The sequence below is a fragment of the Scylla paramamosain genome, chromosome 24, assembly GCF_035594125.1.
Source record: "Scylla paramamosain isolate STU-SP2022 chromosome 24, ASM3559412v1, whole genome shotgun sequence".
In the NCBI taxonomy this organism is placed as follows: Eukaryota; Metazoa; Arthropoda; class Malacostraca; order Decapoda; family Portunidae; genus Scylla; species Scylla paramamosain.
Genome location: NC_087174.1, coordinates 361,739 through 386,393, shown reverse-complemented (window position 1 = coordinate 386,393; position 24,655 = coordinate 361,739). Strand labels below are relative to the sequence as shown.

Here is a 24,655-nt window from a genome sequence, read left to right as displayed (position 1 = left end):
GCAGGTTAAAGGAACTTTGCCCAGGAATCTTTATTATGAAATGTGTGTGCCATTCTGCCCATATATGTGCCTCTGAAGCATGCCTCTGAACAATTACCTGATGCTATTGAACAACTAGCTCATGATGTCCACAACACATTCAAGAACTCTTCAAAACGATTGGCACAATTTGTAGAATTTCGAGAGTTTGCTGGGGCTCAAAAGCTTAGGATTTTATTGCCATCTAGAATGCGCTGGCTTTCCTACATGGCTGTTGTGAAAAGGATGCTTGAGCAGTGGAGCCCTCTTCAGACATTCTTTACTGAATTAAATTTTCAACAGACGAAAACTTGTGGTAGCACAGTTAGAAGTGCTTATGAACAACTGCACAATCCATTTACCAGGCTTTACTACTGCTTCCTTTCTTCAGTATTACCAAGGTTTACTCAGCTGAACCTTTTATTTCAAAGTGAAAGAGTGGTCATAACTGAATTGCACAGGCAAGTTTGTAATTTATATAAAGAATTGCTACTGATGTACATGAACCATGAATACACTGTGAAAACCATGCTTTCAAAAGTTGATCCAAGATATCAACGTGAGTTCTTGATGCTAGAGCAGGTGTATTTGGTTGCATCTGTCTTAAAAGCAATAACAGACAATCCAGAATTAAGCAAGCAAAAAAAGGAAATGTATGAGTTTCGCTTCTACTGCAGATTATTTTTGATAGTAGCAGCAGAACAGATCAGGAAGAGATTTAATTTCGGAGATGAAGTCCTTTCAAGAATGCATATGCTGGAGCCAGCCAGTGTTCTAGGCATCCAGGGCAAAGTGCAAGAGCAAAGTTTGGTGCTCCTCGCGACACACCTTCCCCGAATCATTGCCCAGGATGGTTCTACCCTCCAGCAACTGGACGATGAGTGGAAGAAGCTTGCCGCAGAAGATCTGCCTGAATCCATTACCAACATGGCGAAAAAGTGGACAAGAGGAATTACAACCAGCCTGATAAATTTTGGTGTGCCATAAAAACTCTGGAGGATAGTGATGGAAACCCCAAGTTTAAGCTTGTTTCAGACTTTTCACTAGGATGTCTTTCTTTGGCTCATGCTAATGCTGACTGTGAGCGCTGCTTCTCTAGTGTAAACCGTGTGAAAACAAAAGACAGAAATAAGCTAATAACAGAAACCGTAAGAGACATCATCCTAGCGAAGCTGTGTGTTGCTTCCACATCCAGCAGTGACTATACGACTTTCAAGGCATCAATCAAAGTCAATGATAAAAAACATGACATCAAGAGTGCTATATTCCTCCAATGAAGAGAGTGCTTGGGCTATTGACGACGTGCCGGATGTATATATAGAAGAACAAGACCAGTAATCTCCTACATAGTAAGTAAACAACTTAACGAAGTGTCCTGTAGTTTTTCTCCAATTATTAATGATATGTATTTAGGAAAGTGTTTTGTTTGTGAAGGGCATTGTTGACTCTCTCTCTCTCTCTCTCTCTCTCTCTCTATATATATATATATATATATATATATATATATATATATATATATATATATATATATATATATATATATATATATATATATATATATATATATATATATATATATATATATATATATATATATATATATATATATACATACATATATATAAAACCTAAATTCTGCTGTATTTGGAAAGTGGCAGTTTTGCATAATATTTGGAATAATTACATATGTACGATAAGTTTACCAGAACTACAATAATTTCAACCTGTGTAGTACGATAAATAATATGGCCAAAACAATCTGGCAACGATGACGCTGGCTCGCAAGATCAGGAGTATTTACAAAAGCAGCAACAGCAGCATCAGCACGTGTGTCAGGCTGGCGAGGTGAGGTGAACCATAAGTGTTTACTCTCCTGTATTTCATTGGAGTTTTGTCTTTTTGTGTTAAATATGGAAGAACTGATGACAGAATACGTGTGTGTGTGTGTGTGACACAGGACTCAAGTTTAGACCCATACAGCGTTACCATGAGTAGTTTTTTAATGAGCCTTTCCCAGCCTGCGGTACTACGGCAGTAGAGTTTGGCTTGATGTGTCGTCCATTGAGATTTGTCATTGTATATATGAGGCGTCACACAGCGGACCTTGGTAAGCCCCAGTAAAAAAAAAAAAGTAATTCGCTCCCTAACCAGGTTAATCTGCTCAGCTGCACAATATGCGATGTGCTCAATTCTAGTTTGGCGTCTCTCTCTCTCTCTCTCTCTCTCTCTCTCTCTCTCTCTCTCTCTCTCTCTCTCTCTCTCTCTCTCTCTCTCTCTCTCTCTCTCTGGTATGATTGTTTTCATTCATAATGTGCTGCCTTCACAGTCATATTTCAAAATCTAGGAGTGAAAAGTAAAATAATAAAGCACTCACAAAAAAAAAAAACTTGAAAACTGAAGTCTGAAGTACTTTTCTCAATGTAACCTGTAAAGAGTATAGACTGGTCTAAATGAAAAAAAATGTCATTAAATATTTACTAACACTCTAAAGGAAAGGAAGTGCAAAACATGTTGTCACATACAAAAACTCATGACAATATATATATATATATATATATATATATATATATATATATATATATATATATATATATATATATATATATATACAGTAAAATCCCTCTTATCCGGCATCAACGGGACCGCCGACATGCCGGGTACTTGAATATTGCCGGATACTTGAATAGAAGTGAAATTATGTCCACAAGCACCACCCTACACTCATGCATCTTACCATAACAAAGATCAGCTGATCTTAATCAGCAGCTGATCTGAACAGCTGCTTGAGTGTAAGCACAACACGCTTCCTCTTTTCTACAACTTTAGGCATGATGAAGGCGTCAGGCGATAAACAGTGCACACTCGGGACTGAGTCATTGAGTAAACACAGTGCAGTGGGCCGTGGGTGGCGCAAAGCGGTGCGCTCTGGTGGCAAGGGGACAAAGTATGCCTCGCGCGGGAATTTTAATCGATTTTTTGAGTACACATTGATTTTTTATTGATTTTAAGGCTCGGGGAAAAATGTGCTGGATACTCGAATGCTGGATGAGAGGGATTTTACTGTATATATCAGGAAGGTCAAGGAAGGCTCCTACCTAAATCACATAAACCCTAAATAGTTGACACAAACAAACTAAGATCCTGAGAGTGCTTATCTGGCTTTTGTGTGTCTGGAAGATGTCCAGGATAACAGCTGGAGCAGGTAGATGTCCAGGTGAGATGGAGGGCCTGGGTGCAAGTGACTGCATGGCCCTTGCTACCTGGTAGGAGTCGAGGTGGTGATGTTACGTCTGGTGGAGTCAGCAGGGCCAGGCTTGGCATCCTCCTGTCCTTGTGGTGGCAATACGGCATCACCTCTCCACCTCCTCTCCTCTGTTTTCAATCTCTCTTATCATCGCTGGCGAGATATAGCCTGTGTCCTGGCTGTGGGTGCCCCCCTACATGAGGGTCAGGGGCAACACCGCAGCTCAGAGGCCAACCACAGACGTTGGTGGTTGTATGCACGTCTGGGCCAGAAAGAGAGACCAGCATGGTTGCTGTCCTTCCTCAAGGGTTGTCAGAGTGGGAGAGCCACCTGGCATGGTGCGCTGGGCATGAGGATGGTGTCGGTATCCCTTCCTGCTGTGTGTGGCTGCCATTGATTGACCACCACTGTTTCTACACAGTGTAATTCTTCTGGGCTCTTCCTAATTCCTATCAATTCTTCCTGCATTTGAATTTCATCCTTCTTGGCCTAGTTCTGGTTTTCTTGCTACATAAGATTAACATTTTACTGAGTTTTCTTGGCCTGGATAGTTAAAGCTTACAGAGTGCATTTTTCAAGCACTAGGAGGCAGAGTGTCATTGAGATTTTCAGGGAAGATGAATATAAACCTGGCTAAAATAAAACCACAAAAACCCACAGTTCAGTAATTTTTTTGAGATCTTTTCCTCCCATTTGAAAGACTGGCTTCATCTTCATCACTGGACACGTAACAAATTTGAACAATGAGATAAAAAGAAATTGTAGCAGGAAGGCGAGTGTGGGCCTGTCGGAACTCAAGACGTTGTTGTTCAACCTGCGTGCTGATTGGACGGTTCCAAATCACTTGCATAAATGAGTGATATTTGCACTTACCAACTTCTGCTACACACATTCAAGTGTGCCAAGCAGGACAGCTGTGGTGCAAAAAATATTTGCAAGTTGTACATTAATTAAATTTAGATTTCTCAAAAACAAATATCTGTTATGCTTCCTAAGAGTAGATGAACCAAAGAGTATTATCCAGTTAAAAATGTGGTATCAGCCACAGTAGTACCTACCATGGTATGCTGTGCTGTTCCTCATATGACATGTAGGATATATCAATTGCACCAGCTTTGTTTTCTCAAGTATTCTGGGAGGAGGATGAACATTTTTTATCCTGTTCTTGTGAAGCTTGTATTTTGTATTGACTTTAATTTGGAGGTGTTTGTTTTGTAGCCTTTTTATATTGTAACTTTTTTTAATTGCATTGTGGTTCCTGGTGTGAATTCCTGGATCTGGTGCTTGACATTCTTGTGCTTAGATAAAATTAAGTCTGTTTAGGTCAGATAGGTAATAAATTATATGATACATGAGTGTTTAGGTCAGGAAATAAATTATAATAATTATGATATGTGTGTGTGTGTGTGTGTGTGTGTGTGTGTGTGTGTGTGTGTGTGTGTGTGTGTGAGATAGAAGACATATCCTAAGAGATCCAGACAACCTGTGTGTTGAAATATATATATTTCTCTCTCTCTCTCTCTCTCTCTCTCTCTCTCTCTCTCTCTCTCTCTCTCTCTCTCTCTCTCTCTCTCTCTCTCTCTCTCTCTCTCTCTCTCTCTCTCTCTCTCTCTCTCTCTCTCTCTCTCTCTCTCTCTCTCTCTCTCTCTCTCTCTCTCTCTCTCTCTCTCTCTCTCTCTCTCTCTCTCTCTCTCTCTCTCTCTCTCTCTCTCTCTCTCTCTCTCTCTTGTTCTTCCACCCACCCACCCGCCTAGACATGGGGAAGGTAAACAAAATGAAGAAGCTTGGGTCCAACGTGACTCGGCCCGGGCCTCTGGGGGAGCAGCTGGCGCGGGACAACTTTGCTCAGCCCACGGGCCGTAGGAAGGCACGGCCTGCCAGGAAGGATGGCGATGATGAGGTGTGTACTCCTGACTTTCCACTGGTTTATTATTATGTTTCAGAGAGACAAGCCAAGGGTGAAAGAATTGGTAGAAACATTCTATTATTGGTGGAATTAAGATGCAGACAATTGAGTTTTTGAGGCTTTGAGTCAAGCTTGGTGCATCCTTTCTTTCAAAGCTGTACTATTCTGCTTTTATTTATTGATTTATTTATTGATTGATTGATGATTTAATTTGTTTTTCTATCTATGTATTTATTTATTTATTGCTTATTTATTTTTTTTGTATATGTTGAATAAGTGAAGGTTTTATATGATTGAGCCAAGCTTGGTGCATCCTGTCCATCAATTTATTATTTTTTTCGCAAGAAGACCACTGGCCAAGGGCAACAAAAAATATATATATATATATATATATATATATATATATATATATATATATATATATATATATATATATATATATATATATATATATATATATATATATCCACTTAATGGCAGGTCCTACAGAGAATTCCATATAGAAAAATCAAATAATGGAGGATAAGTGTCTTGAGACCTCCCTCTTGAAAGAGTTCAGGTCAGAGCAAGGAGGAAATACAGAAGCAGGCAGGGAGTTGCAGAGCTTACCCCCCCAAAAAATGAAATAAAATAAAATAACTGGCATAGACAACTTGGAATGCCAAACTTCATAGAAGCTGTTTTAGCTAGAGATGAGATGTGCAGCTTCCAATTTAGAGTTAAAGTAAAGGACAGACTGAGGATGTTCAGTGTAGAAGAGGGGAACAGTTGAATATCATTGAAGAGGAGACAGTTGTCTGTAAGGTTGCGTCGAATTGATAGATGGAAGAATTGAGTTTTTGAGGCATTGAACAATATTAAGTTTGCTTTGCCCCAATCAGAAATTTTGGAGAGATCAGAAGTCAGACATACTGTGGCTTCCCTGCGTGAACTGTTTACTTCCTGAAGGGTCTAGACATCTAGATGAAAAGATGTGGAAAAATGCAGGATCATATTATCAGCATAGGAGTGGATAGGACAAGAAGTTTGGTTTAGAAGATCATTAATGAATATTAGGAAGAGTAGTGGGTGACAGGACTGAACCCTGAGTAATACCTCAGTTAATAGATTTAGGAGAAGAAGTGTACCATCTACCACAGCAGCAATAGAATGGTCAGAAAAGGAAACTTGAGGTGAAGTTATAATAGAGAGGATAGAACCTGTAGGAGGCCAGTTTGGAAATCAAAGCTTTGTGCCAGACTCTATCAAGAGCTTTAGATATGCCTTAGGCAACAGCAAAAGTTTCACCAAAATTTCTGAAAAGAGGATGACCAAGACACAGTAAGGAAACCCAGATCACCAGTAGAGTGACCTTGATGGAACCCGTACTGGTGATCAGAAAGAAGATTGTGAAGTGATAGATGTTTAAGAATATTTATTTATTTATTATTTATTTTCTTCTATTTATGCATTTATTTGCTTATTTATTTTTTATAGTGGATGTATGGTAAGTGAAGGCTCACTGTGCTTTCTGCTAATCCTTTTACTGTTGTGCTGAGCCTTCCTAACATTCAGAGCTCTCTGGAAAACTTGCAAGGCCACACAAACAAAAGGCAGAGAATACAAGATTAATATTCTTACCATTCTTTTAGATGGCAAAAGAGTTTCAGTAACTAGTGTTGAAATGTCTCTAAAAAGTTGTGTAAGTGATAATGGGGACACTCATTTAACGGTAAAAGGATTAAATTGAGATGAAAAAAAAAAAATCCTAACATTGCTGCTTCATCCACCATCAACACTTCCTGTGGGATGATCACTAACCTAACTCAGTAATGCCAAGCCCTAAGCTCTTTGATGCTGACTTGCTCCTTCACTGCAACATGTAACAGTCCATGCTGTTAAATGCACTGCACTAAGTTTTCACAAGCACCAACAAGAAAAGAAAGATTGAAAGAAATATATTTTCCAGCATCTAGCCAGTGTAGTGTGTACAGGTGACCACTTCTTCATATATGAGTGTGTTGACTGAATGCTGTATCCTCAAAGCCCTGTATATGCTACACAACTCAATTCAGTCTTACAGCCTTCCTGTGCAATATTACATTTGGTGCAACTGTGGGTTTGTGCTATGTTCTGTTTCTTGCCCTTGGGCCTCATCTAATGTTGCCTTTTGTCAGGACATAAGGGAATGGCAAATCAGGTGCATGAAGCAGGTGAAGGATAAATTAAAAGGTCTCTGGGTAGGTAATGAATGATATTCTAGAATTGATCTAACCTAACAAGCCCATTTGTTGTTTAGTGTGGTGTAGTGGTGTGAATCAGAAGATTTGACCAAACATGTGGAGGGTGTCTAGAACACTAGCACTAGAACCTGTTTAATGTGATTGGGTAGATAATCTTTCATTTCTTTACAATTATAATTATTTCTTTTGTCACAATCCCAGTGATCTACAACCCTGTCTAGAAAGCTGGATTTTCTGTCATGTTTCCTTGAAGCTTACATAGGAGATATAACAGGAATGACATCAAAATTCTCAGTAATCAGGATAGGCCAAGAAAGCTTGATTTGGTTCAAGCTCGATAAAGAGATGGAAAAGAATTGGTTCTCAAATAGTGGTAGGTGAAATAGAATCAGAGGAAGGAATTGGTTCTTAAATTGAATAGCAGATGACTGGAACAGACTCAGTAATCAGGTTGTTAGTGCTGAGTCTTTAGAGACCTTTTAAAGGAGACTGAACAGATTTATGGATAAGAATGATAGGTGGAAATAGGTAGCTACATTTCATACAGGGGTTGCCATGTGTAGGCCTGATGGCTTCCTGCACCAACCCTTATTTTCTTATGTTCAAATAAAACACCAAATTTTTTGTGAGGTGTTGCAGTTTGTTGAGGGGCAGCTGGGGAGGAATATCCTGAAGCAGAGTCTGGCACAGCTGAGGGAGGTGCAACAGGAGGCAGACAAGGAGATGGAAGGAGAACACATCCCGACTCCTGACCACCCAGCACTCAGGGACAAGAGGTGAGGTGTGCTGTTGAGAAAACTCTAACCTGATATAAGCCTGAATGATGAAAATGCAAAACTGTGCATACTGTTACAGTTTTCAAGGATATTTGTGTAATTCTAGTGATAGAATCATCAGTGAGAAAAGCATTGTAGTGAATCCAATTAAAATTGTCCTGAACAGAGAACAATGGTTGACTTCATTCTAATGGAAGCTGTTATGGTTTTCAAGGGTGTATAATTTCATTTAGCCTGCCTATAATGAGAAGTAATCTCTACGGTTCGCTATCAACTTCCTTTTGAAAGGATAAAGGAGATAGCGAGAGTTTCAGATTACTTCTAATGATAGTTTAGGGACAAATCTCATCATTAGTGGGAAAACATCCTTGAGAGTCCAACTAAAAATGACCTTTATGAGAGAACCAAGCATTTAAGGATACAGGCTTAAGTGTGGTGTATTGACTTGAGTGATATCTTCAGGCTGGGTGCTGTGAGTCTCAGCTCCAAAAATGCAGACGGTGAAAGTGAGGAGAGCAGTGAGGAGGAGGATGAGGATGTGGACGAGACACTCAACGCTGTGCCTCAGAACACTGACAAGCTGGTGAAAGACTTTGAGGAGGAGCTGGTGAGTGTGTGGAGGACCTGAAGGGTGTGTTAGGATGTGTATTGCCTGCCATTTTTCTCACCACCAGTGGCTCAGTGGTGTAGTGGTTAGCAGACCTGGTTACAAGCAATACTTCCTGGGTTCAGCCTTTGCTTTTATCTCATTCTGTTTCCATATTCTGTTTTTTTTTTATTCTTATTTCTCACTCCTCCTCCATGCATTTTTCTTCCTATTCTTTTTGTCTTCCTCCTTTATCTCTTAACTTCTTTCCTTATTTTTTCTCATTCTATGTTCATTTTCTATTTTTTCTTCTCTTCTTTCCTCCTCCTCCTCCTCCTCCTCCTCCTCCTCCTCCTCCTCCTCCTCCTCCTCCTCCTCCTCCTCCTCCTCCTCCTCCTCCTCCTCCTCCTCCTCCTCCTCCTCCTCCTCCTCTACACTACTACCTACCTCTCTTCTCCCCTTCTCATCCTAACTTAATCAAACCCTTCTAACTTCCTCATTCTCCTGTGTTATTCTTCTTTTCTTTCTTTCATCTCTTGTTCATTTTTTACATATTTTCCCCCAGTCCTCTTCTCTCCTCTTCTCTTCTCTTCTCTTCTCTTCTCTTCTCTTCTCTTCTCTTTTATTTTATTTTCTCTTTTCTTTTCTTTTCTCTCCTCTCCTCTCCTCTCCTCTCCTCTCCTCTCCTCTCCTCTCCTCTCCTCTCCTCTCCTCTCCTCTCCTCTCCTCTCCTCTCCTCTCCTCCCCTCCCCTCCCCTCCCTTCCTCTCTTCACATCACATCACCACTTCTCTTCTCTCCTCTTCTCACCTAACACATAACCTAACCTAACCAAACTCCCTGGTTGTAGCACCTGGCGAAGGAGGACCAGCAGATCCTGGACCATTTTATGAACAAGGATGCAGCACCACAGAGGAAGCTGGCTGACCTCTTCAGGGACAAGATCACTGAGAAACAGACGGAGATCCAGTCACAAGTGGATGCCAACAGTGAGTGATGGGGTTGACTCACTGTGTGTGTGTGTGTGTGTATCTAGTTGTGGTTTATGGGAGAGGAGTAATCTCATAGTATCCTGTCTCTATATCTATCCAGTTTGGTCTTAAAAGCATGGACAGTTACAGCATTGGCAACATCCTCACCAAGTTCATTCCATTTGTTCACACTTCTATGAGGAAAACTATTTCTTGATGTCTCTTCTACAGTTAACTTTCTTCACTTTCTTATTGTGTCCCTTTGTACTCTATGTGTTTAAATTTATAAAACATTTTTTGTCCACATTTTTCATACCTTTTTATCATTCTATAGATGTATATTAAATCTCTCTCTCTCTCTCTCTCTCTCTCTCTCTCTCTCTCTCTCTCTCTCTCTCTCTCTCTCTCTCTCTCTCTCTCTCTCTCTCTCTCTCTCTCTCTCTCTCTCTCTCTCTCTCTCTCTCTCTCTCTCTCTCTCTCTCTCTCTCTCTCTCTCTCTCTCAACTACATACTCATAAACACCTTTCTCTGCAATCACTCTCTCCTGCATCTTTCCTTCATCAACTTTCACACACACACCCACTCTTTCCCCCACAGGTGTCCAGACTGTGAGTGTGTCCACAGAGGTGCAGGACATGTGTGCCCAGGTAGGAAAGGTCCTGGCTAAGTACCGCAGTGGCCCCTTGCCCAAGATGTTCAAGGTTATCCCTAAGATGCGCAACTGGGAGGAGCTCGTCTACCTAACAAGTGAGGATCATTTGAATCTACTTCTCAACTTCTCCGCTATTGTTTCTCTCTCTGCTTGATTTATTTCACGATTTTCTTCTCCCTATTGCTGGAAGTGTGGCAGCTCAGCTGATAGCACATCTGACTACAATGCAGGAAGCCCCAGATTTGAATCCTGGTCATGATTGGGATTCTTCTAGGACTGCCCACTCTATGTTGACTTGTCCTGCATTGACTGGGAAGATTAAAGGTGGCACAGAAAGTAATTGGCTGCACTTCTCCATAAGCCAAAGCCTTGGATTAGGCATTGTTACTTGCCTATTGCCTATAATCTATGAGTGTGGTATCCTTTAAGCCTTTCAAATGCTGTCTCCTTTTCAGTATTTTATGTAGCACCTGAGAATGTTATTTGATTTTAAGGTGAGGCATAATTACTTAGAGCTTTTAGATTTGAATGGTACGGTGTTTGGAACTCGTGATGCATTTTGTAAATTTCCTGTATTACAATTCAAGTGCTTAACAATGTAAGTCACTAGAGTTTTGGGATTTAGTCTCATGTAGCTGTGCAGTTCAATATCTGCCTTGTTTTGTGTCTGGCTGGTACCTATAAGAATGATAACCTTACTTTGTAATACGAGTATATCAGAATTGTTGGTCATCAATATAAAATATTCATTACAAAATCTTACATCTAATACTTACAAATCTGAATGTACTGGAGGAACACCTCCCTTAGCTCTAAGAGGAAGCACTTTTGTACTCTGAGGTGAAACATCAAGCTTAGCAACATCAAACTTATTTCCAGCTGTAGGAGCTGTCTGGTCAGTGCCTCTTACCTGAGTTTCCACTGGTTACAACCTGGTAATGCATATTGCTTAGTCATCTTATACCTCCAGTATCAGCTAAAAGCCATTAAATTCAAACAAATTTTGGGGTCATCTTATCTAAAAGTTGTCTTATCTGCTGAAATATACAGTAAATTGAATCAAGGGTATAGAACTTTATATTTATGAATTGCAATAGTATTTTTTTATTTATTAATCAAGGATCAAGGGTTACTTTGTCTTGCCAAGCGTCTTTGGTGCCAGCCTCACGTCCCTCTTCTCTCCTGGCGAGTCTTTTCTCTCGTCCCATGGATCATTACTGGTCTCATCGCCAATGTTTTGTTTTACTACATAAGAATGGCTTACCTATGGACACCCAATATTCCGTCAGCTATGGACACAATATAGTGTGAGCCTGGTGCCCTACATCCCATCTTTGCTGCTATTGTGTGTGCAAAAGAGGGTGACAAAAACAGAGTCTGGTTTCATGCGTTATTATTTATTATAGAGCAGCAGAGGAGGGTGCTACATGATTTATAAATTGTGCAAAAAACTGTATAAATCCTTTAAACAGATGAGTATCATAAAGACTGGGATCCATAGCTCTAATCCTTTATCCAATGGATTGCAAACTACACAAATGGATTGTGTCTAAATCATGCATTGTGTCTAAATGACCTGTATGATTTTAGTAGCAATATATTTTTGTGTGATTGCCTTTTATGCTCCTTGCAGATCCAAATAAATAACTTACATAATTTCATTAAGGATACTTTCTTGTGTGACCATGCCTCCCATGCTCCTTGCAGTCCCAGACAAGTGGTCGGCTGCTGCCATGTACCAGGCTGTCAGGATATTTGTGAGTAACCTGAAGGAGGCGATGGCCCAGCGCTTCTTCAACCTGGTCCTGCTGCCACGTGTGAGGGACGACATCTCTTTCTACAAACGGCTCAACTACCATCTATACCAGGCCATGTACAAAGCAATGTTTAAGCCAGCAGCATTCTTCAAAGGTATTCTGCTCCCTCTGTGTATGGTGAGTACCTGCTGAAATGACTTGAGTTTCTCTTGTGGTTAGAAGTCGGGTAACCTCTGCTCTTACTTCTCTGCTGTGCTATGTAGCTTCATTATACAAAGGAATGCTCAAGGCGGCAGCATTCCTTGAGGGTGTTATGCTGCCTCTCTGTGTGGTGAGTACCTGCTGGAATGACTCATGTTTCTCTTGTGGTTAGAAGCCAGGTAGTTTTCTGCACTTTTAGTATGTTTTGCAATTTTCCTCACTCTGAGTTCTCAGATGTGGTGACAGGACATTTGGTTGATTCTTTGCAGATCCAAGGACTTGAGGGTTGAAAAATGCCAAATACAGTGATAATTTATGTAATATATTACAGTGGTAACTTGGTATACATCATTAATCTGTTCCAGATCCTTGGACTTATACCAAACAGAATGTATACCAAACAAATTTTACCCATAAGAAACAAAGGGAAAGTGATTAATCCATTCTCATGAAAAAAATCCTATTGTTATTGGCATATTGTACAGTACATTGATGGAGTTGTATACAATAACTGAAACACTGCTTCATACTAAAACACGTACTTTACTTGATGGCACATAAGACGCACGGGCATATAAGATGCATCCTCATTTCAGCATGGCATATTTAAGAAAAAAAAAGTTTTCATGTATTCAAGTATGTAATGTTTAAAGCAAGCTAGCAGTACAGCTGAACAAAAAGCAAGCAATCATAATAGTAAAAATATCCTACATGATTGCAGTAATAAAACAGAGGTAGTGGCTGAGTCAGAGAGGTGAGGCAAAGAATGCAGCCCAACAGCCAAGATGTCAACAACACCTGGGGCGTCACTGAACAGGGCTGTGTTTTCATTTTCAACATTTCCTTACAATCTCTTTTTTTTTTTTTTTCATTCCCATGGTGATCCTAAACATTTTCTTCATTGCTTAGCTCTTTTCATTAACTGTCTTAGAATTCATGATTAATGAATTTACTAAAAATTTACCCCAAAAACACAAAATCACTTGAAAATTCACAGAGTTATAGCACTGATTGTTCACTGAATGGTAGCAGTGGGCACACTGACAATCATGGGCAGTTGTGACTTTGTCGTGAGAGGTAAACAAGGGTAGCACGTGGTGCTGTGACTCATTTTGACCCATACAAGTTCTAGCACATAAGTTGTATTCCAAACAAAGGTTGTATACCAAGCAAATTTTTTTGTGTCCAAACAGGACATATACCAAGTTGGACTCATTTCAAAGCAGATGTATACTGAGGCACCACTGTACTCTATACCACATTGGGTTCTTGTGAATCTGGCCACCACTCTATTGATCCTTAGTTTGAGCTAAATGTTCTTAGAGGCTAAACAGGACTCACTGTAGATTAAACTTACTGGTAAATCATGTAAAAGCAAAATTAGTTGTCAAATTTTTTAATTTATGACTTTGTTTGTTGGAAAATAAAGGAATTAAAGTAAAGGTTTCTCATCTGCAATATTTTTATCATGAAGATTGTTGATTATTTCATCTCAGTGTGTTGGCACTGACACATGACTTGCATGAGTCAAGGAAAGTGACAGCAGTTCAAGATGTGTTCTCTGCCCCTCAGCTCAATGATGTTTGAGATGTGTGGTAGTGGTGGTGAACCATTCTGCCAAGTCTTCATTGTGTGTATCATCTGTTCAAGGCATATTTCCTACAATAGCAGCCTGCAACACTGCAAAAATTGTAGTAATTCTGGAACATCAGCTGCAGAAATAGGTCACACTTCTCTTCTTCCCTCTTACAATGTAGTTACTTGTTCCATAATGCTGTACTTGATGTAGTGTGGTGAAATCAAGCTATAGTAGCTGTAGATTACACCTTCCTTATCTTTTTAATATTGTTAGAAAAAAAATAAATTGTGACTGATCCCATAAAATGATGGCAGGAGTACTTTCTCTTCTTCATCAGAGAGTGGTTTGAAGGAATGTAAATGTGAAAATTATGTGCCTTGTCCTGGCTACTCTTTTTTTTTGAAGGAGACAGTCTTATTTATGTAGAAAATATTTATGTAGAAAATATCAGTATAATGTTGTTTGATGAAGTTTGATATTACAGTAAGAATGTAAGAGTCTATTGGTGCTTGCAGTATCTATAGTGACCCATAGTAACTGTATACTTTTGTCCCCTTTCCTCCCTTAGTCTGGCACATGTATCCTCAGAGAAGCCTTGAGTGTGGGCTCTAAGAATTTGAAAGTCTATTGCTGCTTGAAATGCCTTGTAACCCACAGTAAACCCACAGTAACTGTGTATTTCTCTTCCACCTCCAGTCTGGCACTTGCACCCTGAGAGAGGCCATCATTGTGGGCTCTGTCATTGCCAAGAATCACATACCAATCCTCCACTCTGCTGCGGCCATCCTCAAGATTGCCGAGATGGACTACACCGGCCCCAACTCCATCTTCCTGCGGATATTCTTTGACAAGAAATACGCGCTGCCTTACAGAGTTGTGGATGCCTGCGTGTACCATTTCCTAAAGTGAGTGGCTTGTTGAGTGTGATTTAACCCTGTTACTGCTATGGTCATCTTGTTTAACACTGCTGTGGTAGACCTGATGGGTTCTTGCAGCTTCCCTGATTTTCTTATGTGTGATTTATTACTGCATATATATATATATATATATATATATATATATATATATATATATATATATATATATATATATATATATATATATATATATATATATATATATATATATATATATTGGAACCTCAGCTCTCTAACTTAATTCATTCCTGAATGCCATTAGAAATCCAAAATGTTTGAAACCAAAACTATTTTTCCCCATAGGAATCAGTGTAAAATAGATTAATTCATTCCCAGATACCAATGTATACTGTCTTATTGGCTTATGACAGATGCTCCCACAGCCAAAATGGCTGCTTCACAAAATCTCCAGCTCAAATGATTTATCCAGAAAGGATGTAATGAATGAACTTAGAGTGACTCAAGAACTGATCAGAAGATACTGTTTAGACCAATCTAGTGAGGGAAGCCTCACAGAGGGACACAGAGAGGAGTAGCCTACTTACTGCCAAAATGAAGATGATCATAACACTTAGACATCTTGCTGCTGGGAAAAGCTACTGGAAAAATGCAGTTGTGCTGTAGTGCTAGTGTTGGGGGTTATTGAGAGAGCCACAGGTGGCTCGAGATTACTCCTGGGCACTGAAAACAGTTTGTTTTCATCGAGCTTCTCAACGGGATCACATTTACTTTATTTCAAAGATTGAATTACTCTCTTACACTCTGCATCTCTCCTCCAAATATATAAAAACAAAGTAGATGTTTATAGAAACTACAAATTTCCAATAAATGGCAGCTTTTGCTGCATCTTTTATTATATGAAATCAAGTAACTTTGTTCTAGAAATGAATTATGGTACCACAACTGAAGCGATAATGAGTTCAAAATTTTGTTCAAAAACCAAATTGTTCGGAAAGGGAGGCGTTCAGTAACTTAGGTTCCATTGCATATATATATATATATATATATATATATATATATATATATATATATATATATATATATATATATATATATATATATATATATATATATATAAACTACTTGGGACAGCTGATCTTCATGTAGTGTGGAATAAATGTAATTGACTACCACCCACAATGAAGAGGATTTGAATGAAGACTGAGAAAGAAAACATGAATATTAGAGAAGAGGCCTCTTGTGACTGTAAAAACTTGAAACTCATAAGCCATTCAACCCTATAAGGCAAAGTAATGACATCAACCATTTTACTGCTAGACAACTTTTCCCATAATCAGTTATAACTTTTTAGAGATAAATTTTCCGACTTGTATCTTGCATAGTTCTTTAGCTTATAGATGTCAAAATTAACTACTCTCTTTTCTTAAAGCAAACAGTTTTACAGTTATTTAAATCTAATGAAGGATGACCACAGCAGTAAGAGAGTTAAAAAGAATGTTGGTGATTGTGATGGTGGTGATGAATTAACACACTTGTTCCTGACCAGGTTTGAACACGATCGCCGCGACCTGCCCGTGTTGTGGCACCAGGCACTGCTGACATTTGTGCAGCGGTACAAGGAGGACCTCAGTCCAGACCAGAAGCAGTCCCTTCTTGATGTGGTGCGCTTCCACACACACCACACCATCACGGCTGAGGTGAGTGCTGGATGATGTGATGATGCTGTTTCCCTCTGTTGCGTCAGGGTATAAATTTGATGCAGAGATTAAAGTATATTAAGATATTTCAGTGTATACTTATGGTATCCTGTGAATGCAGGGTGATGTGAAGATGCTGTTCCTTCTGTTGTGCTAGGTTGAAAATTTGATGTAGAGGTTAAAGTGTATTGAGATATAATTTCAGTTTATACTTATGGTATCCCATAATGTCATGGTTAGTGTACTGGCCTTGACTAAGAAGTGTTAGATTGGATGTATGTGACTTGCCATCCTGTGACTTGAACTCTGTCAGGCAGGAGGTTTCAAGACACTCCTCATATAATTGTGGATAATCATTTTGCATCTGCTCTTTGGGGATTGGTACCTTCAATGGGCTTTTTTTTTTTTTTATCATAAAAAAGATATGATAATGATAATTACCCAGCATTCTTGAGATAGCAAGTGTAAGTAGGTCTGGAGAGTTGTTATACAGGTGCTACTTGTCTCCCTTCCTGTGTATCTTCCTGTGCTTGTCCAGATCTGCACCTAACGTAATTTAACCATTTAGAAATTTACAAGCTTAAACATCCATTTTTTTCTTTCTGTGTGTGCCTCATTATTATTAGCCTTCAAGCTATTTATTCTTGATTTTTCAGGTAAGAAGAGAACTAATTAACTCCAAATGCCGTGGGGAAGATGATGCAAAGATGGCAGTTGATGAGTAAAGTGAAGAACACATTGACTCTTGTATGTGTATATGAGAATTCTGTGTTGCTCTTTGCTGGCCTTGTGCTGGGTTATTTTTCATAAGAAACACTTGTGAGAATGAAGAAAAGTGTGATGGTGTGTAATGTGGGGGAACCAAACAACTACTAGTGGCTGAGAGATTACTAATGAGTGATAGTAATGGTGGGATAGGGTGTTTATGTGACTGCCTTTGTATCTCCAGCTCTATGTGTGAACAGTGTTACCTGTATGGTGTATGGATGGGACTGGTACTATTGCTACTACTGCCCATGGTAATACTGATAAGAATAACCTTCACAATGTTGACTATATATATATATATATATATATATATATGCTCCACGGGCCTGCAGAAAAAATATAGATTTCAGTGCCTAGCCTCAAAGAGAATGTTGACTTGATATAAAGAAATTGGTGCATTGAATTTATTTCTCTGCTGAATCTTTTACCCTGACTTATTATTATCTTTTACTTGAATTCTTTTATAGTGTACTTTTTGAGGGAATTAGATATGTGATAAATAGGTTATATTCATTCACTCATTTGGTCAACATGTTATTTTTATGGTGTGATTTGTAGTTTAAGATAACCTGTTGAATTTCATCCCATCTGTCTGTTATTTATCCAAGCCCAGGTCTTTGGATATCACATATCACAATGGTTGGCTTGCTGGGCTCATAACTGAGAGGTGCTGCATGACTGATCCTCATGCAGTGTGGTATGGTGAGCATCATTTCTCTCCCCATTTACCTTGAGGCCTATAGACTGAGATGTTAGGGAATACTTGTGAATATATTTGTAAATGCCTTATGGGATATAGATATTTTAGAAATTTTTTAGTCTTGTATGAAAAATAACTTTGAGGATGATAATAATAATATGAAGATTACAAATATTTATTAAACTGACCATAACAACAGCATTTTGTAAAGATACACATATTAAAAAATGGTTTGTGCTGTTAGTCAGTCTTGTACTTCCTGTCTTCTTGTATGTATAAGTGTGACAGAAAAGATCTCCTGTACAACACGGACAGAGCAGGTGTTAGTCACTTACTAAGAGGCAGATTTCATCATTATCCTCCAGAGCCAAGATGCACAAAATACCTGTAATAAATTGTTTCTTATTTGCTAAACATTTAAACTACCTGGCTGTTACATGCCTTGTCTTCTGGGCCCAAGCAGCATTAAGTTACTGCAGTCCCTCTTTGCTGATGTCGCCTCACACTAATGTAGTGGTAATGCCAGAATTCTTAAAAATTTTTCTCTCATAAGGGTACTTTTCAAAGACTACAGAGATGACAATGTAAACATTGTTTCTGTTGGGTATTTTCTTTCTATATATAATTCTTGTTAAACTATCACTAAAATCATGAAAACATCCCTGAAAACTCCCAATAACTTCCAGTGAAGCCTGTTAAAAGTAGTCAAGATAAGACAGAAAAGCTTGAGAATAGACAGACAGGTGTGTTCATCTTGTCACAGTATTTCCTAACATATACAGTAACAATAAAATGTGCCTCTCAAGTGTGCTGCTTTGATAACTCACTTGCTGTCTCTGTGTGTTCAGTGTGCCTCTAAGCAGCCACTTCCTCAGAGGGCAACATGAACATGGTGTACAAAAGATCCCTTGAAGAAAATTAAGAAACCCTGAGCACAGAATCCCCAAGGTTGGGATATGTATGTATCTTCTCATGCAGGCCAATTTTTCTATTTAAAGTCTACATGTGATCTCTGGTAGGGTGCTCTCACTCACAGAGAGTAAAAGTAGGTAAGCAGACAAAAAGGAACTCGCTCTCACACACACATACAAAAACTACAAACACACACAAATCACAATCAGTTGACTAAAGGTGTAGGAATAACAATAAGAAAAATCTGGCTCTTCATCAAAAATAATCTTCAATCTATAAATCACAAATGATCCTCTAGAAATACTGAATATATTCAAATCAGTGTACAAATCAATGTGTCGTGTGCTAATCCTTGAAGGCTGCTGCGTGTGCCAACAGAATCAGTACTGCAGGATGGAAAGAGAAGTTTGCCAGGAAGGGATGCTGGTATTGTTAGTGCCTGGGGAACAGCAGGAGGGAAAGAGGAAGGGGAAAAGCAAGAGAATGATTAAGGAAATTTGATTAGTTTTTGGGAATGGTAGAGGAATGTGGACACATACGAACACACAAACATGTAGTTAAATAAAACAAAACTTTAATGAAGTGGAGGAAAATGAAGGAAGAAATATTGAAGGGTGGATGACAAAAAGCATGATTAAATTTTTGTTATAGAAATAGGAAAAGGAAGAAATTACTGCACACAACATCCAACCTTATAGAATTAGACAATGACCAAATATCACCCCAATATACCTGCCTTGTTAAGTATTCCTAGTATCCTTCTCCCTCGCTACTAATGCTCATTTTTTTTTGTCTTTTCCCTGATTAAATCTCACAACTTTCTACAGCTCACACTCCATCTCTCCTACATACCATTACTGTGCACTGCAAAATATACATAATACAACATATTTAGTTGTAGATTTCCTTGGTGTCTCAGGCCTGCATTTTGAAAAGCTTAGTTCTCCAGGCCACACAAGATTTGTCAAGTTGTCATGGGTGTTTTTTTTCTCCCACTGATGAAGCAGAATCCTTGTTACATTATCACTACTAATGAAAGCACCCTTGATCTTCAATAATTTAAAAACTGGAGTCTTAAAAGTATAGGATCCTTTGCTAAAAAAATTTTCACTTGAATCATGAAAGCACCCTTGACACCCTAATAACTTCCACGAAAACCCATTAAACACTCACTCTTACCATGAAAACACTCTTGAAAGCTCTAATAATTTCCACTAGAGCTGGATGAAAATAGTTACGATAAAATGCTGAAATGTCTGAGAACATGGACCATTGTGCTGCAGACACCTTTTAATCTTCCTTTGCCTTGGCCTCTAGAGCCCTGATGCGTTCTAGAATAGGAGGGTGGGAGTGGTGCCAGGCAGAGTAAAGAGGGTCATATACAGGGAAGCCAAGGTTGTCCTCATTCAGTTTGATTAAGGCCATCTTAAGCTTCTCTGAGAACCCAAGTTCTCTGGCAAACTTGTCGGCCTGGAACTCGTTGTGACGGCTGAACATTGTGAGCAGGAACTGAAGGATCTGAAATGTTATGTGAGGAGTTAGTCATTAATTGGACATGTTGATCATTATCTCTCTCTAGTTTCATTTGTTGCTGCTCAGTTTTATTATTATTATTATTATTATTATTATTATTATTATTATTTACTTTTTATTTATTTATTTTTTTTTTCACAATTCTTATTACAGAAGATACTGTGGAGACAGATGGTAAGATGCATTGTTGATCTACGAGTGTGTGCTCACCTCATTGTAAGGAGCAAAGACGTACTGCATGACAATGATAAGTCCAATGAAGGCTGGCTGACTCTGAGTGAAGCTGAAAGCTCGGTACAGTGGCGAGTACTTGTAAAGCGACCCAAACACACTGAACACCAGGAACAAGTTAACCTGTGCAGGAAAGATTTCATGTGATTACCTTACATACTGTACTCTGTTATCTGTTCTTCATTTTTTATGGAAGTTTTAAGCTGAAAACATTAATAGATAATTTTAGGTTATCTGTTTAGTTACATCTCCCTTTTAACCATATTAAAAACACAAACAGTTCTGCAAATATTTGCTCTGATTAATTTTACCTCCCAGATAATGTTCCCAGCAATGAATTCCTGTTGTAAATATTTTTCAAACTGATTCATTTCCTTACTGGATTTTCCCAACCAGTTTGTTTCCCTGGACATTATATCACCTAATTTATTCCCCCTCCAGAACATTTCTTCTCTCAACAATTTATCCTACAGTCACTCATTCTTCTCTCTATCCATCCATACACAAGGTCAACAATCCTACTTGGGATGGCCCAAACAAAGCACCACACACACATTTGTACTATTAGCCCCGTTGGCCTCTGGTGGAAAGGGATCATCTTGTGGACTACCCTACTACACCTTAGGAGCTTAGGAACTGGCCAGACACATCCAATCTTACCTGGAATATAATGATACCCTTAAGGACGTGATTCAACTTCCAGTGCCCTAGCTCGTGTCCAAGCACTGCCAGTACCTCCTCAGTACTGCATCCTGTCTTCTTCTCTTTCACTTCTTCTTTCTCGCTTTCTGAATTGTCCTCATTGAGCGGTGTGTAATCCTCGAGCAGTGTGTCGTACAGAACGATGCGCTTATTCTTGAAAAACCCATAGAAATAAGCATTGCTGTGAGCAGAACGCTTGGAGCCTTCCACCACGTAGAGTTTGGTCAAGGGGAAGTCTATTTGTTTTGCCAGTGCCTCTATCTTTGTTCTCAGGTCACCTTCAGGGAGTGGAGTGTACTTGTCAAACAGAGGAGCGATGCAGCTTGGGTATATTGTCATGAGGAAGAGCATGACAGCTGTTGTGAAGCCCCACAGGTAGATGAAGAAGTAGTCACCACCTACCTAGAATTAAAAAAAAAAAAAAAAAAAAAAAACCTTAGGGTGAATTTAACTTAAATGTGAATAAGTATCCGAGGGTGAGTTAATAAATAAAACCTTAATGGTACAGTGAAGGGTAGTAGTCCTGTAACATGCCACACTTATTTCCACTGTACTGAATGTTCCCTCAATCTTAACTCATTTAATCTGCTAAAAATCTATCAATAGTCAAGTTTTGTGAGAAGACTATCAGCAGATCAGAGAGAAGTAATACTGTGGCTCAACACAAACATTACTCTAAAAGATCATGCTGCTTCTGTGACAGAGTATAATTCTTAAAAACATAAGATGGATAGAGTCAAAAGTTTGTTATGAAGAAAATTAAATATGTTATAGTTACATGTCATTGCACAGCATCAATAAATACTCAGCATCACATCCTCACCTTTATGATGTACACTAAGGAGGAGACAACAGGTGCTGAGATGACTTGGGTTACAATAAATTTCTTCAGAGTGTCCTTTATAAAGAATCCAGGAGTCTGCAACAAAGAAGAATGAAGAGGTCTGAAGTCTGCATTTTGAAACACAACCATTAAGACTATTTTCAAAGACCATAAACATAATTAGTCAGTGTATCAGAAGTATTTTTTTGTGGTGATGTTTCAGAATCGTTATTAAGCTATCAGTGCAATCATGAAAACCCCAATAACTTCTACTACAGTCTGTTAAAGGTGTAGAATGTTTGTTAAATTATCACTAGAACTGTAAAACAATGCTTGAGAATAATAACTTTCTTTAATTAAAGGCAGTTAAAGATATAAAATTTTGTTGTAATATTACTTGAATCATGAAAACACCCTTGGAGACCCTAAAGATTTCCATAAAAGCCTGTTGGAAAGTAGTTGAGATAAAATATCAAAATACTTGGGAATGCAATCCTTCCTTAACCTCTTGACTGGCAATGACAGAATGTCACTCCACTCTCTATCCTTATATGCAATTCCTCCAGTCCATTATCTCACCTGTTTGTTGAAACCATGTTTCTGCTCCACCCAGAAGGTGAAGTAGACAGACCAGGGCAGGTTGATGAGGGTGGACAGCAGGGAACGCAGCCCCACAAACACCACTGTCTGGGGAATCTCGCCACTGGCAGGGAAGCCCAACCACTCTGCCACCTTCCCCGATATAGCCCACAATGCTGAGTACCCTCCAAACACCATCACTCCCTGGAAAGTAAGTGGTGCTACTTGTGTTGTGTTCACTTGGCTAACATTTACAAGAAATGAGGTCACACTGGAAAAATCCTCTCTCTACATCATCTGGTTGGTCATAACTTTAAACACAGAATTTCTCTTAGCATTTACTTTGTCCTTATACAGATCATTTCATCCATCAATACATTGATAGTGAAAACTTTATTTCCTGGTGTTCTTTCAGTATCTCTACACCATTCTAGTAGGAACAGAAAGCTAGGAAGTGTGTGTGTGTGTGTGTGTGTGTGTGTGTGTGTGTGTGTGTGTGTGTGTGTGAGAGAGAGAGAGAGAGAGAGAGAGAGAGAGAGAGAGAGAGAGAGAGAGAGAGAGAGAGAGAGAGAGAGAGAGAGAGAGAGAGAGAGAGAGAGAGGGGGGGGGGTACTGGATATGGTCTATCTCCTGAAGGATAAACACAGCAAGGTATAGATATAAGAATAAAAGGTAATAAGCCATGACTCACTGTGCCCACCACCTGATCAAAGGCCCCCGAGATGAGGCCAAAGTTACTTTTGTCTATGCTGTATGCCCGGGCCTTGTCATAAGAGTCCTTCTCCATGATGTCCTTCAGCTCCACCGGCGGCTCCTTCTTCTCCCGATACACTCGCCGCTGCAGAAAGAATGCAAGACAAACCTGAATTCTACACACACACACAGAGAGTCACCAGCAACTTGACATAACATCATGAATCGGTCACCAGCATCCCACACTCGTGACATAACACCCGGTACAGTTCACCAGAAGGGCGGCTTCACCTGTCTGTACGCCAGGTACTCCTCCCACATGTAGGTGGCCCAGGAGAAGCCTAGCACCCCCACGAAGATCTTTCCCTCCCATGTCGCGAATTCCGGGATGGCGAAGGAAATCATGAGGACCTGACGGGGTCTGTTCGCTGCTCTTGGCCTGCCTCCTTGCAACGTCCGCCTCTACTCTTGTCTCTTGTTCCCTTGTCTTGATCCTGGTCTTGGCGACACGGCAGAGGCGCGGCAGGTGACGCGATACTGCGGTGTTGTGTTGTGTTCTTGTATTGTTATGCAACGCTACGTGGTGTTGCGTTCCTCGGGCCTTCGGTATTGCGATGTTGCGATTCGCGGGAGTCTTGTCTTACTAACTACGCTCCTGTGATTTTTTTTTTTTTTTAGGTCTCTTGCCTATGATTGGTTAGGTTTTATGCGTTTATTGTTGTAAATAAAGAAAATACAGCATAGAAAGATGATATAATCACAGCCTGGGAACGAATGAGACGGTTTAATGCCCGATTAAGAAAGGTTACTTGATCGAATGACATCGATTTCACACAGACATGACAAGTGGCAGCAGGTGACATGAGGATATGTCACCTAAACATAAGGGACCATAAACTCAAACATTTGGTGTCTGTCCATATTGCTTTTTACATGTTCAGTGGGACACTTTCTTCTCCTATATGATATGGAAACTCTAGTAACTTCCATTAAGCATGTAAGAACTAGTAGAGGCAAGATAGTGTGTAATGAATTAACTATTTTAGGGTTTGGTGGTCATGGCAGCATTCCTCATGTCACCATGCTGTCACTTGTCACGTCTGTGTGGAAAGGAATACTCAATCTGGACATTTTCTCCTGTAATACAATACGAGAAGTGTGATGTATTGAGTAACAGTCTATGTGTTAACTGCTTAGCGATCAATCAACAAAAGGAACATAATTTTGT

At 39.4% G+C, this 24,655-nt stretch overlaps 2 protein-coding genes across 5 annotated transcripts; one reads left to right on the top strand and one right to left on the bottom strand.

Annotated features, from left to right (window-relative positions):
• Positions 1–1,757: 1,757 nt before the first annotated feature.
• Positions 1,758–18,197, top strand: LOC135112538 (bystin-like). 4 transcript variants are annotated; one of them, XM_064026986.1, is made up of 10 exons: positions 1,758–1,863; positions 5,017–5,162; positions 8,030–8,166; positions 8,629–8,773; positions 9,602–9,740; positions 10,320–10,469; positions 12,082–12,308; positions 14,608–14,816; positions 16,336–16,486; positions 17,143–18,197. In XM_064026986.1, the coding sequence occupies exons 2-10, from the start codon at positions 5,019–5,021 to the stop codon at positions 17,209–17,211; spliced, it is 1,371 nt and encodes a 456-aa protein (XP_063883056.1). In that variant the 5' UTR covers positions 1,758–1,863; positions 5,017–5,018; the 3' UTR covers positions 17,212–18,197. The 4 variants fall into 4 exon arrangements, with proteins under 4 accessions (XP_063883056.1, XP_063883055.1, XP_063883053.1 ...); XM_064026985.1 differs by having other exon boundaries at positions 8,021–8,166; XM_064026983.1 differs by lacking the exon at positions 1,758–1,863 and adding an exon at positions 1,982–2,125 and having other exon boundaries at positions 8,021–8,166.
• Positions 18,114–23,978, bottom strand: LOC135112539 (CAAX prenyl protease 1 homolog). The gene is made up of 7 exons (XM_064026987.1): positions 23,719–23,978; positions 23,426–23,572; positions 22,735–22,938; positions 22,156–22,251; positions 21,291–21,734; positions 20,610–20,753; positions 18,114–20,384 (listed from the first exon to the last, which is right to left on the bottom strand). Exons 1-7 carry the CDS (start codon positions 23,830–23,832, stop codon positions 20,157–20,159), a joined length of 1,377 nt encoding a protein of 458 aa, XP_063883057.1. The 5' UTR covers positions 23,833–23,978; the 3' UTR covers positions 18,114–20,156.
• Positions 23,979–24,655: the final 677 nt, after the last annotated feature.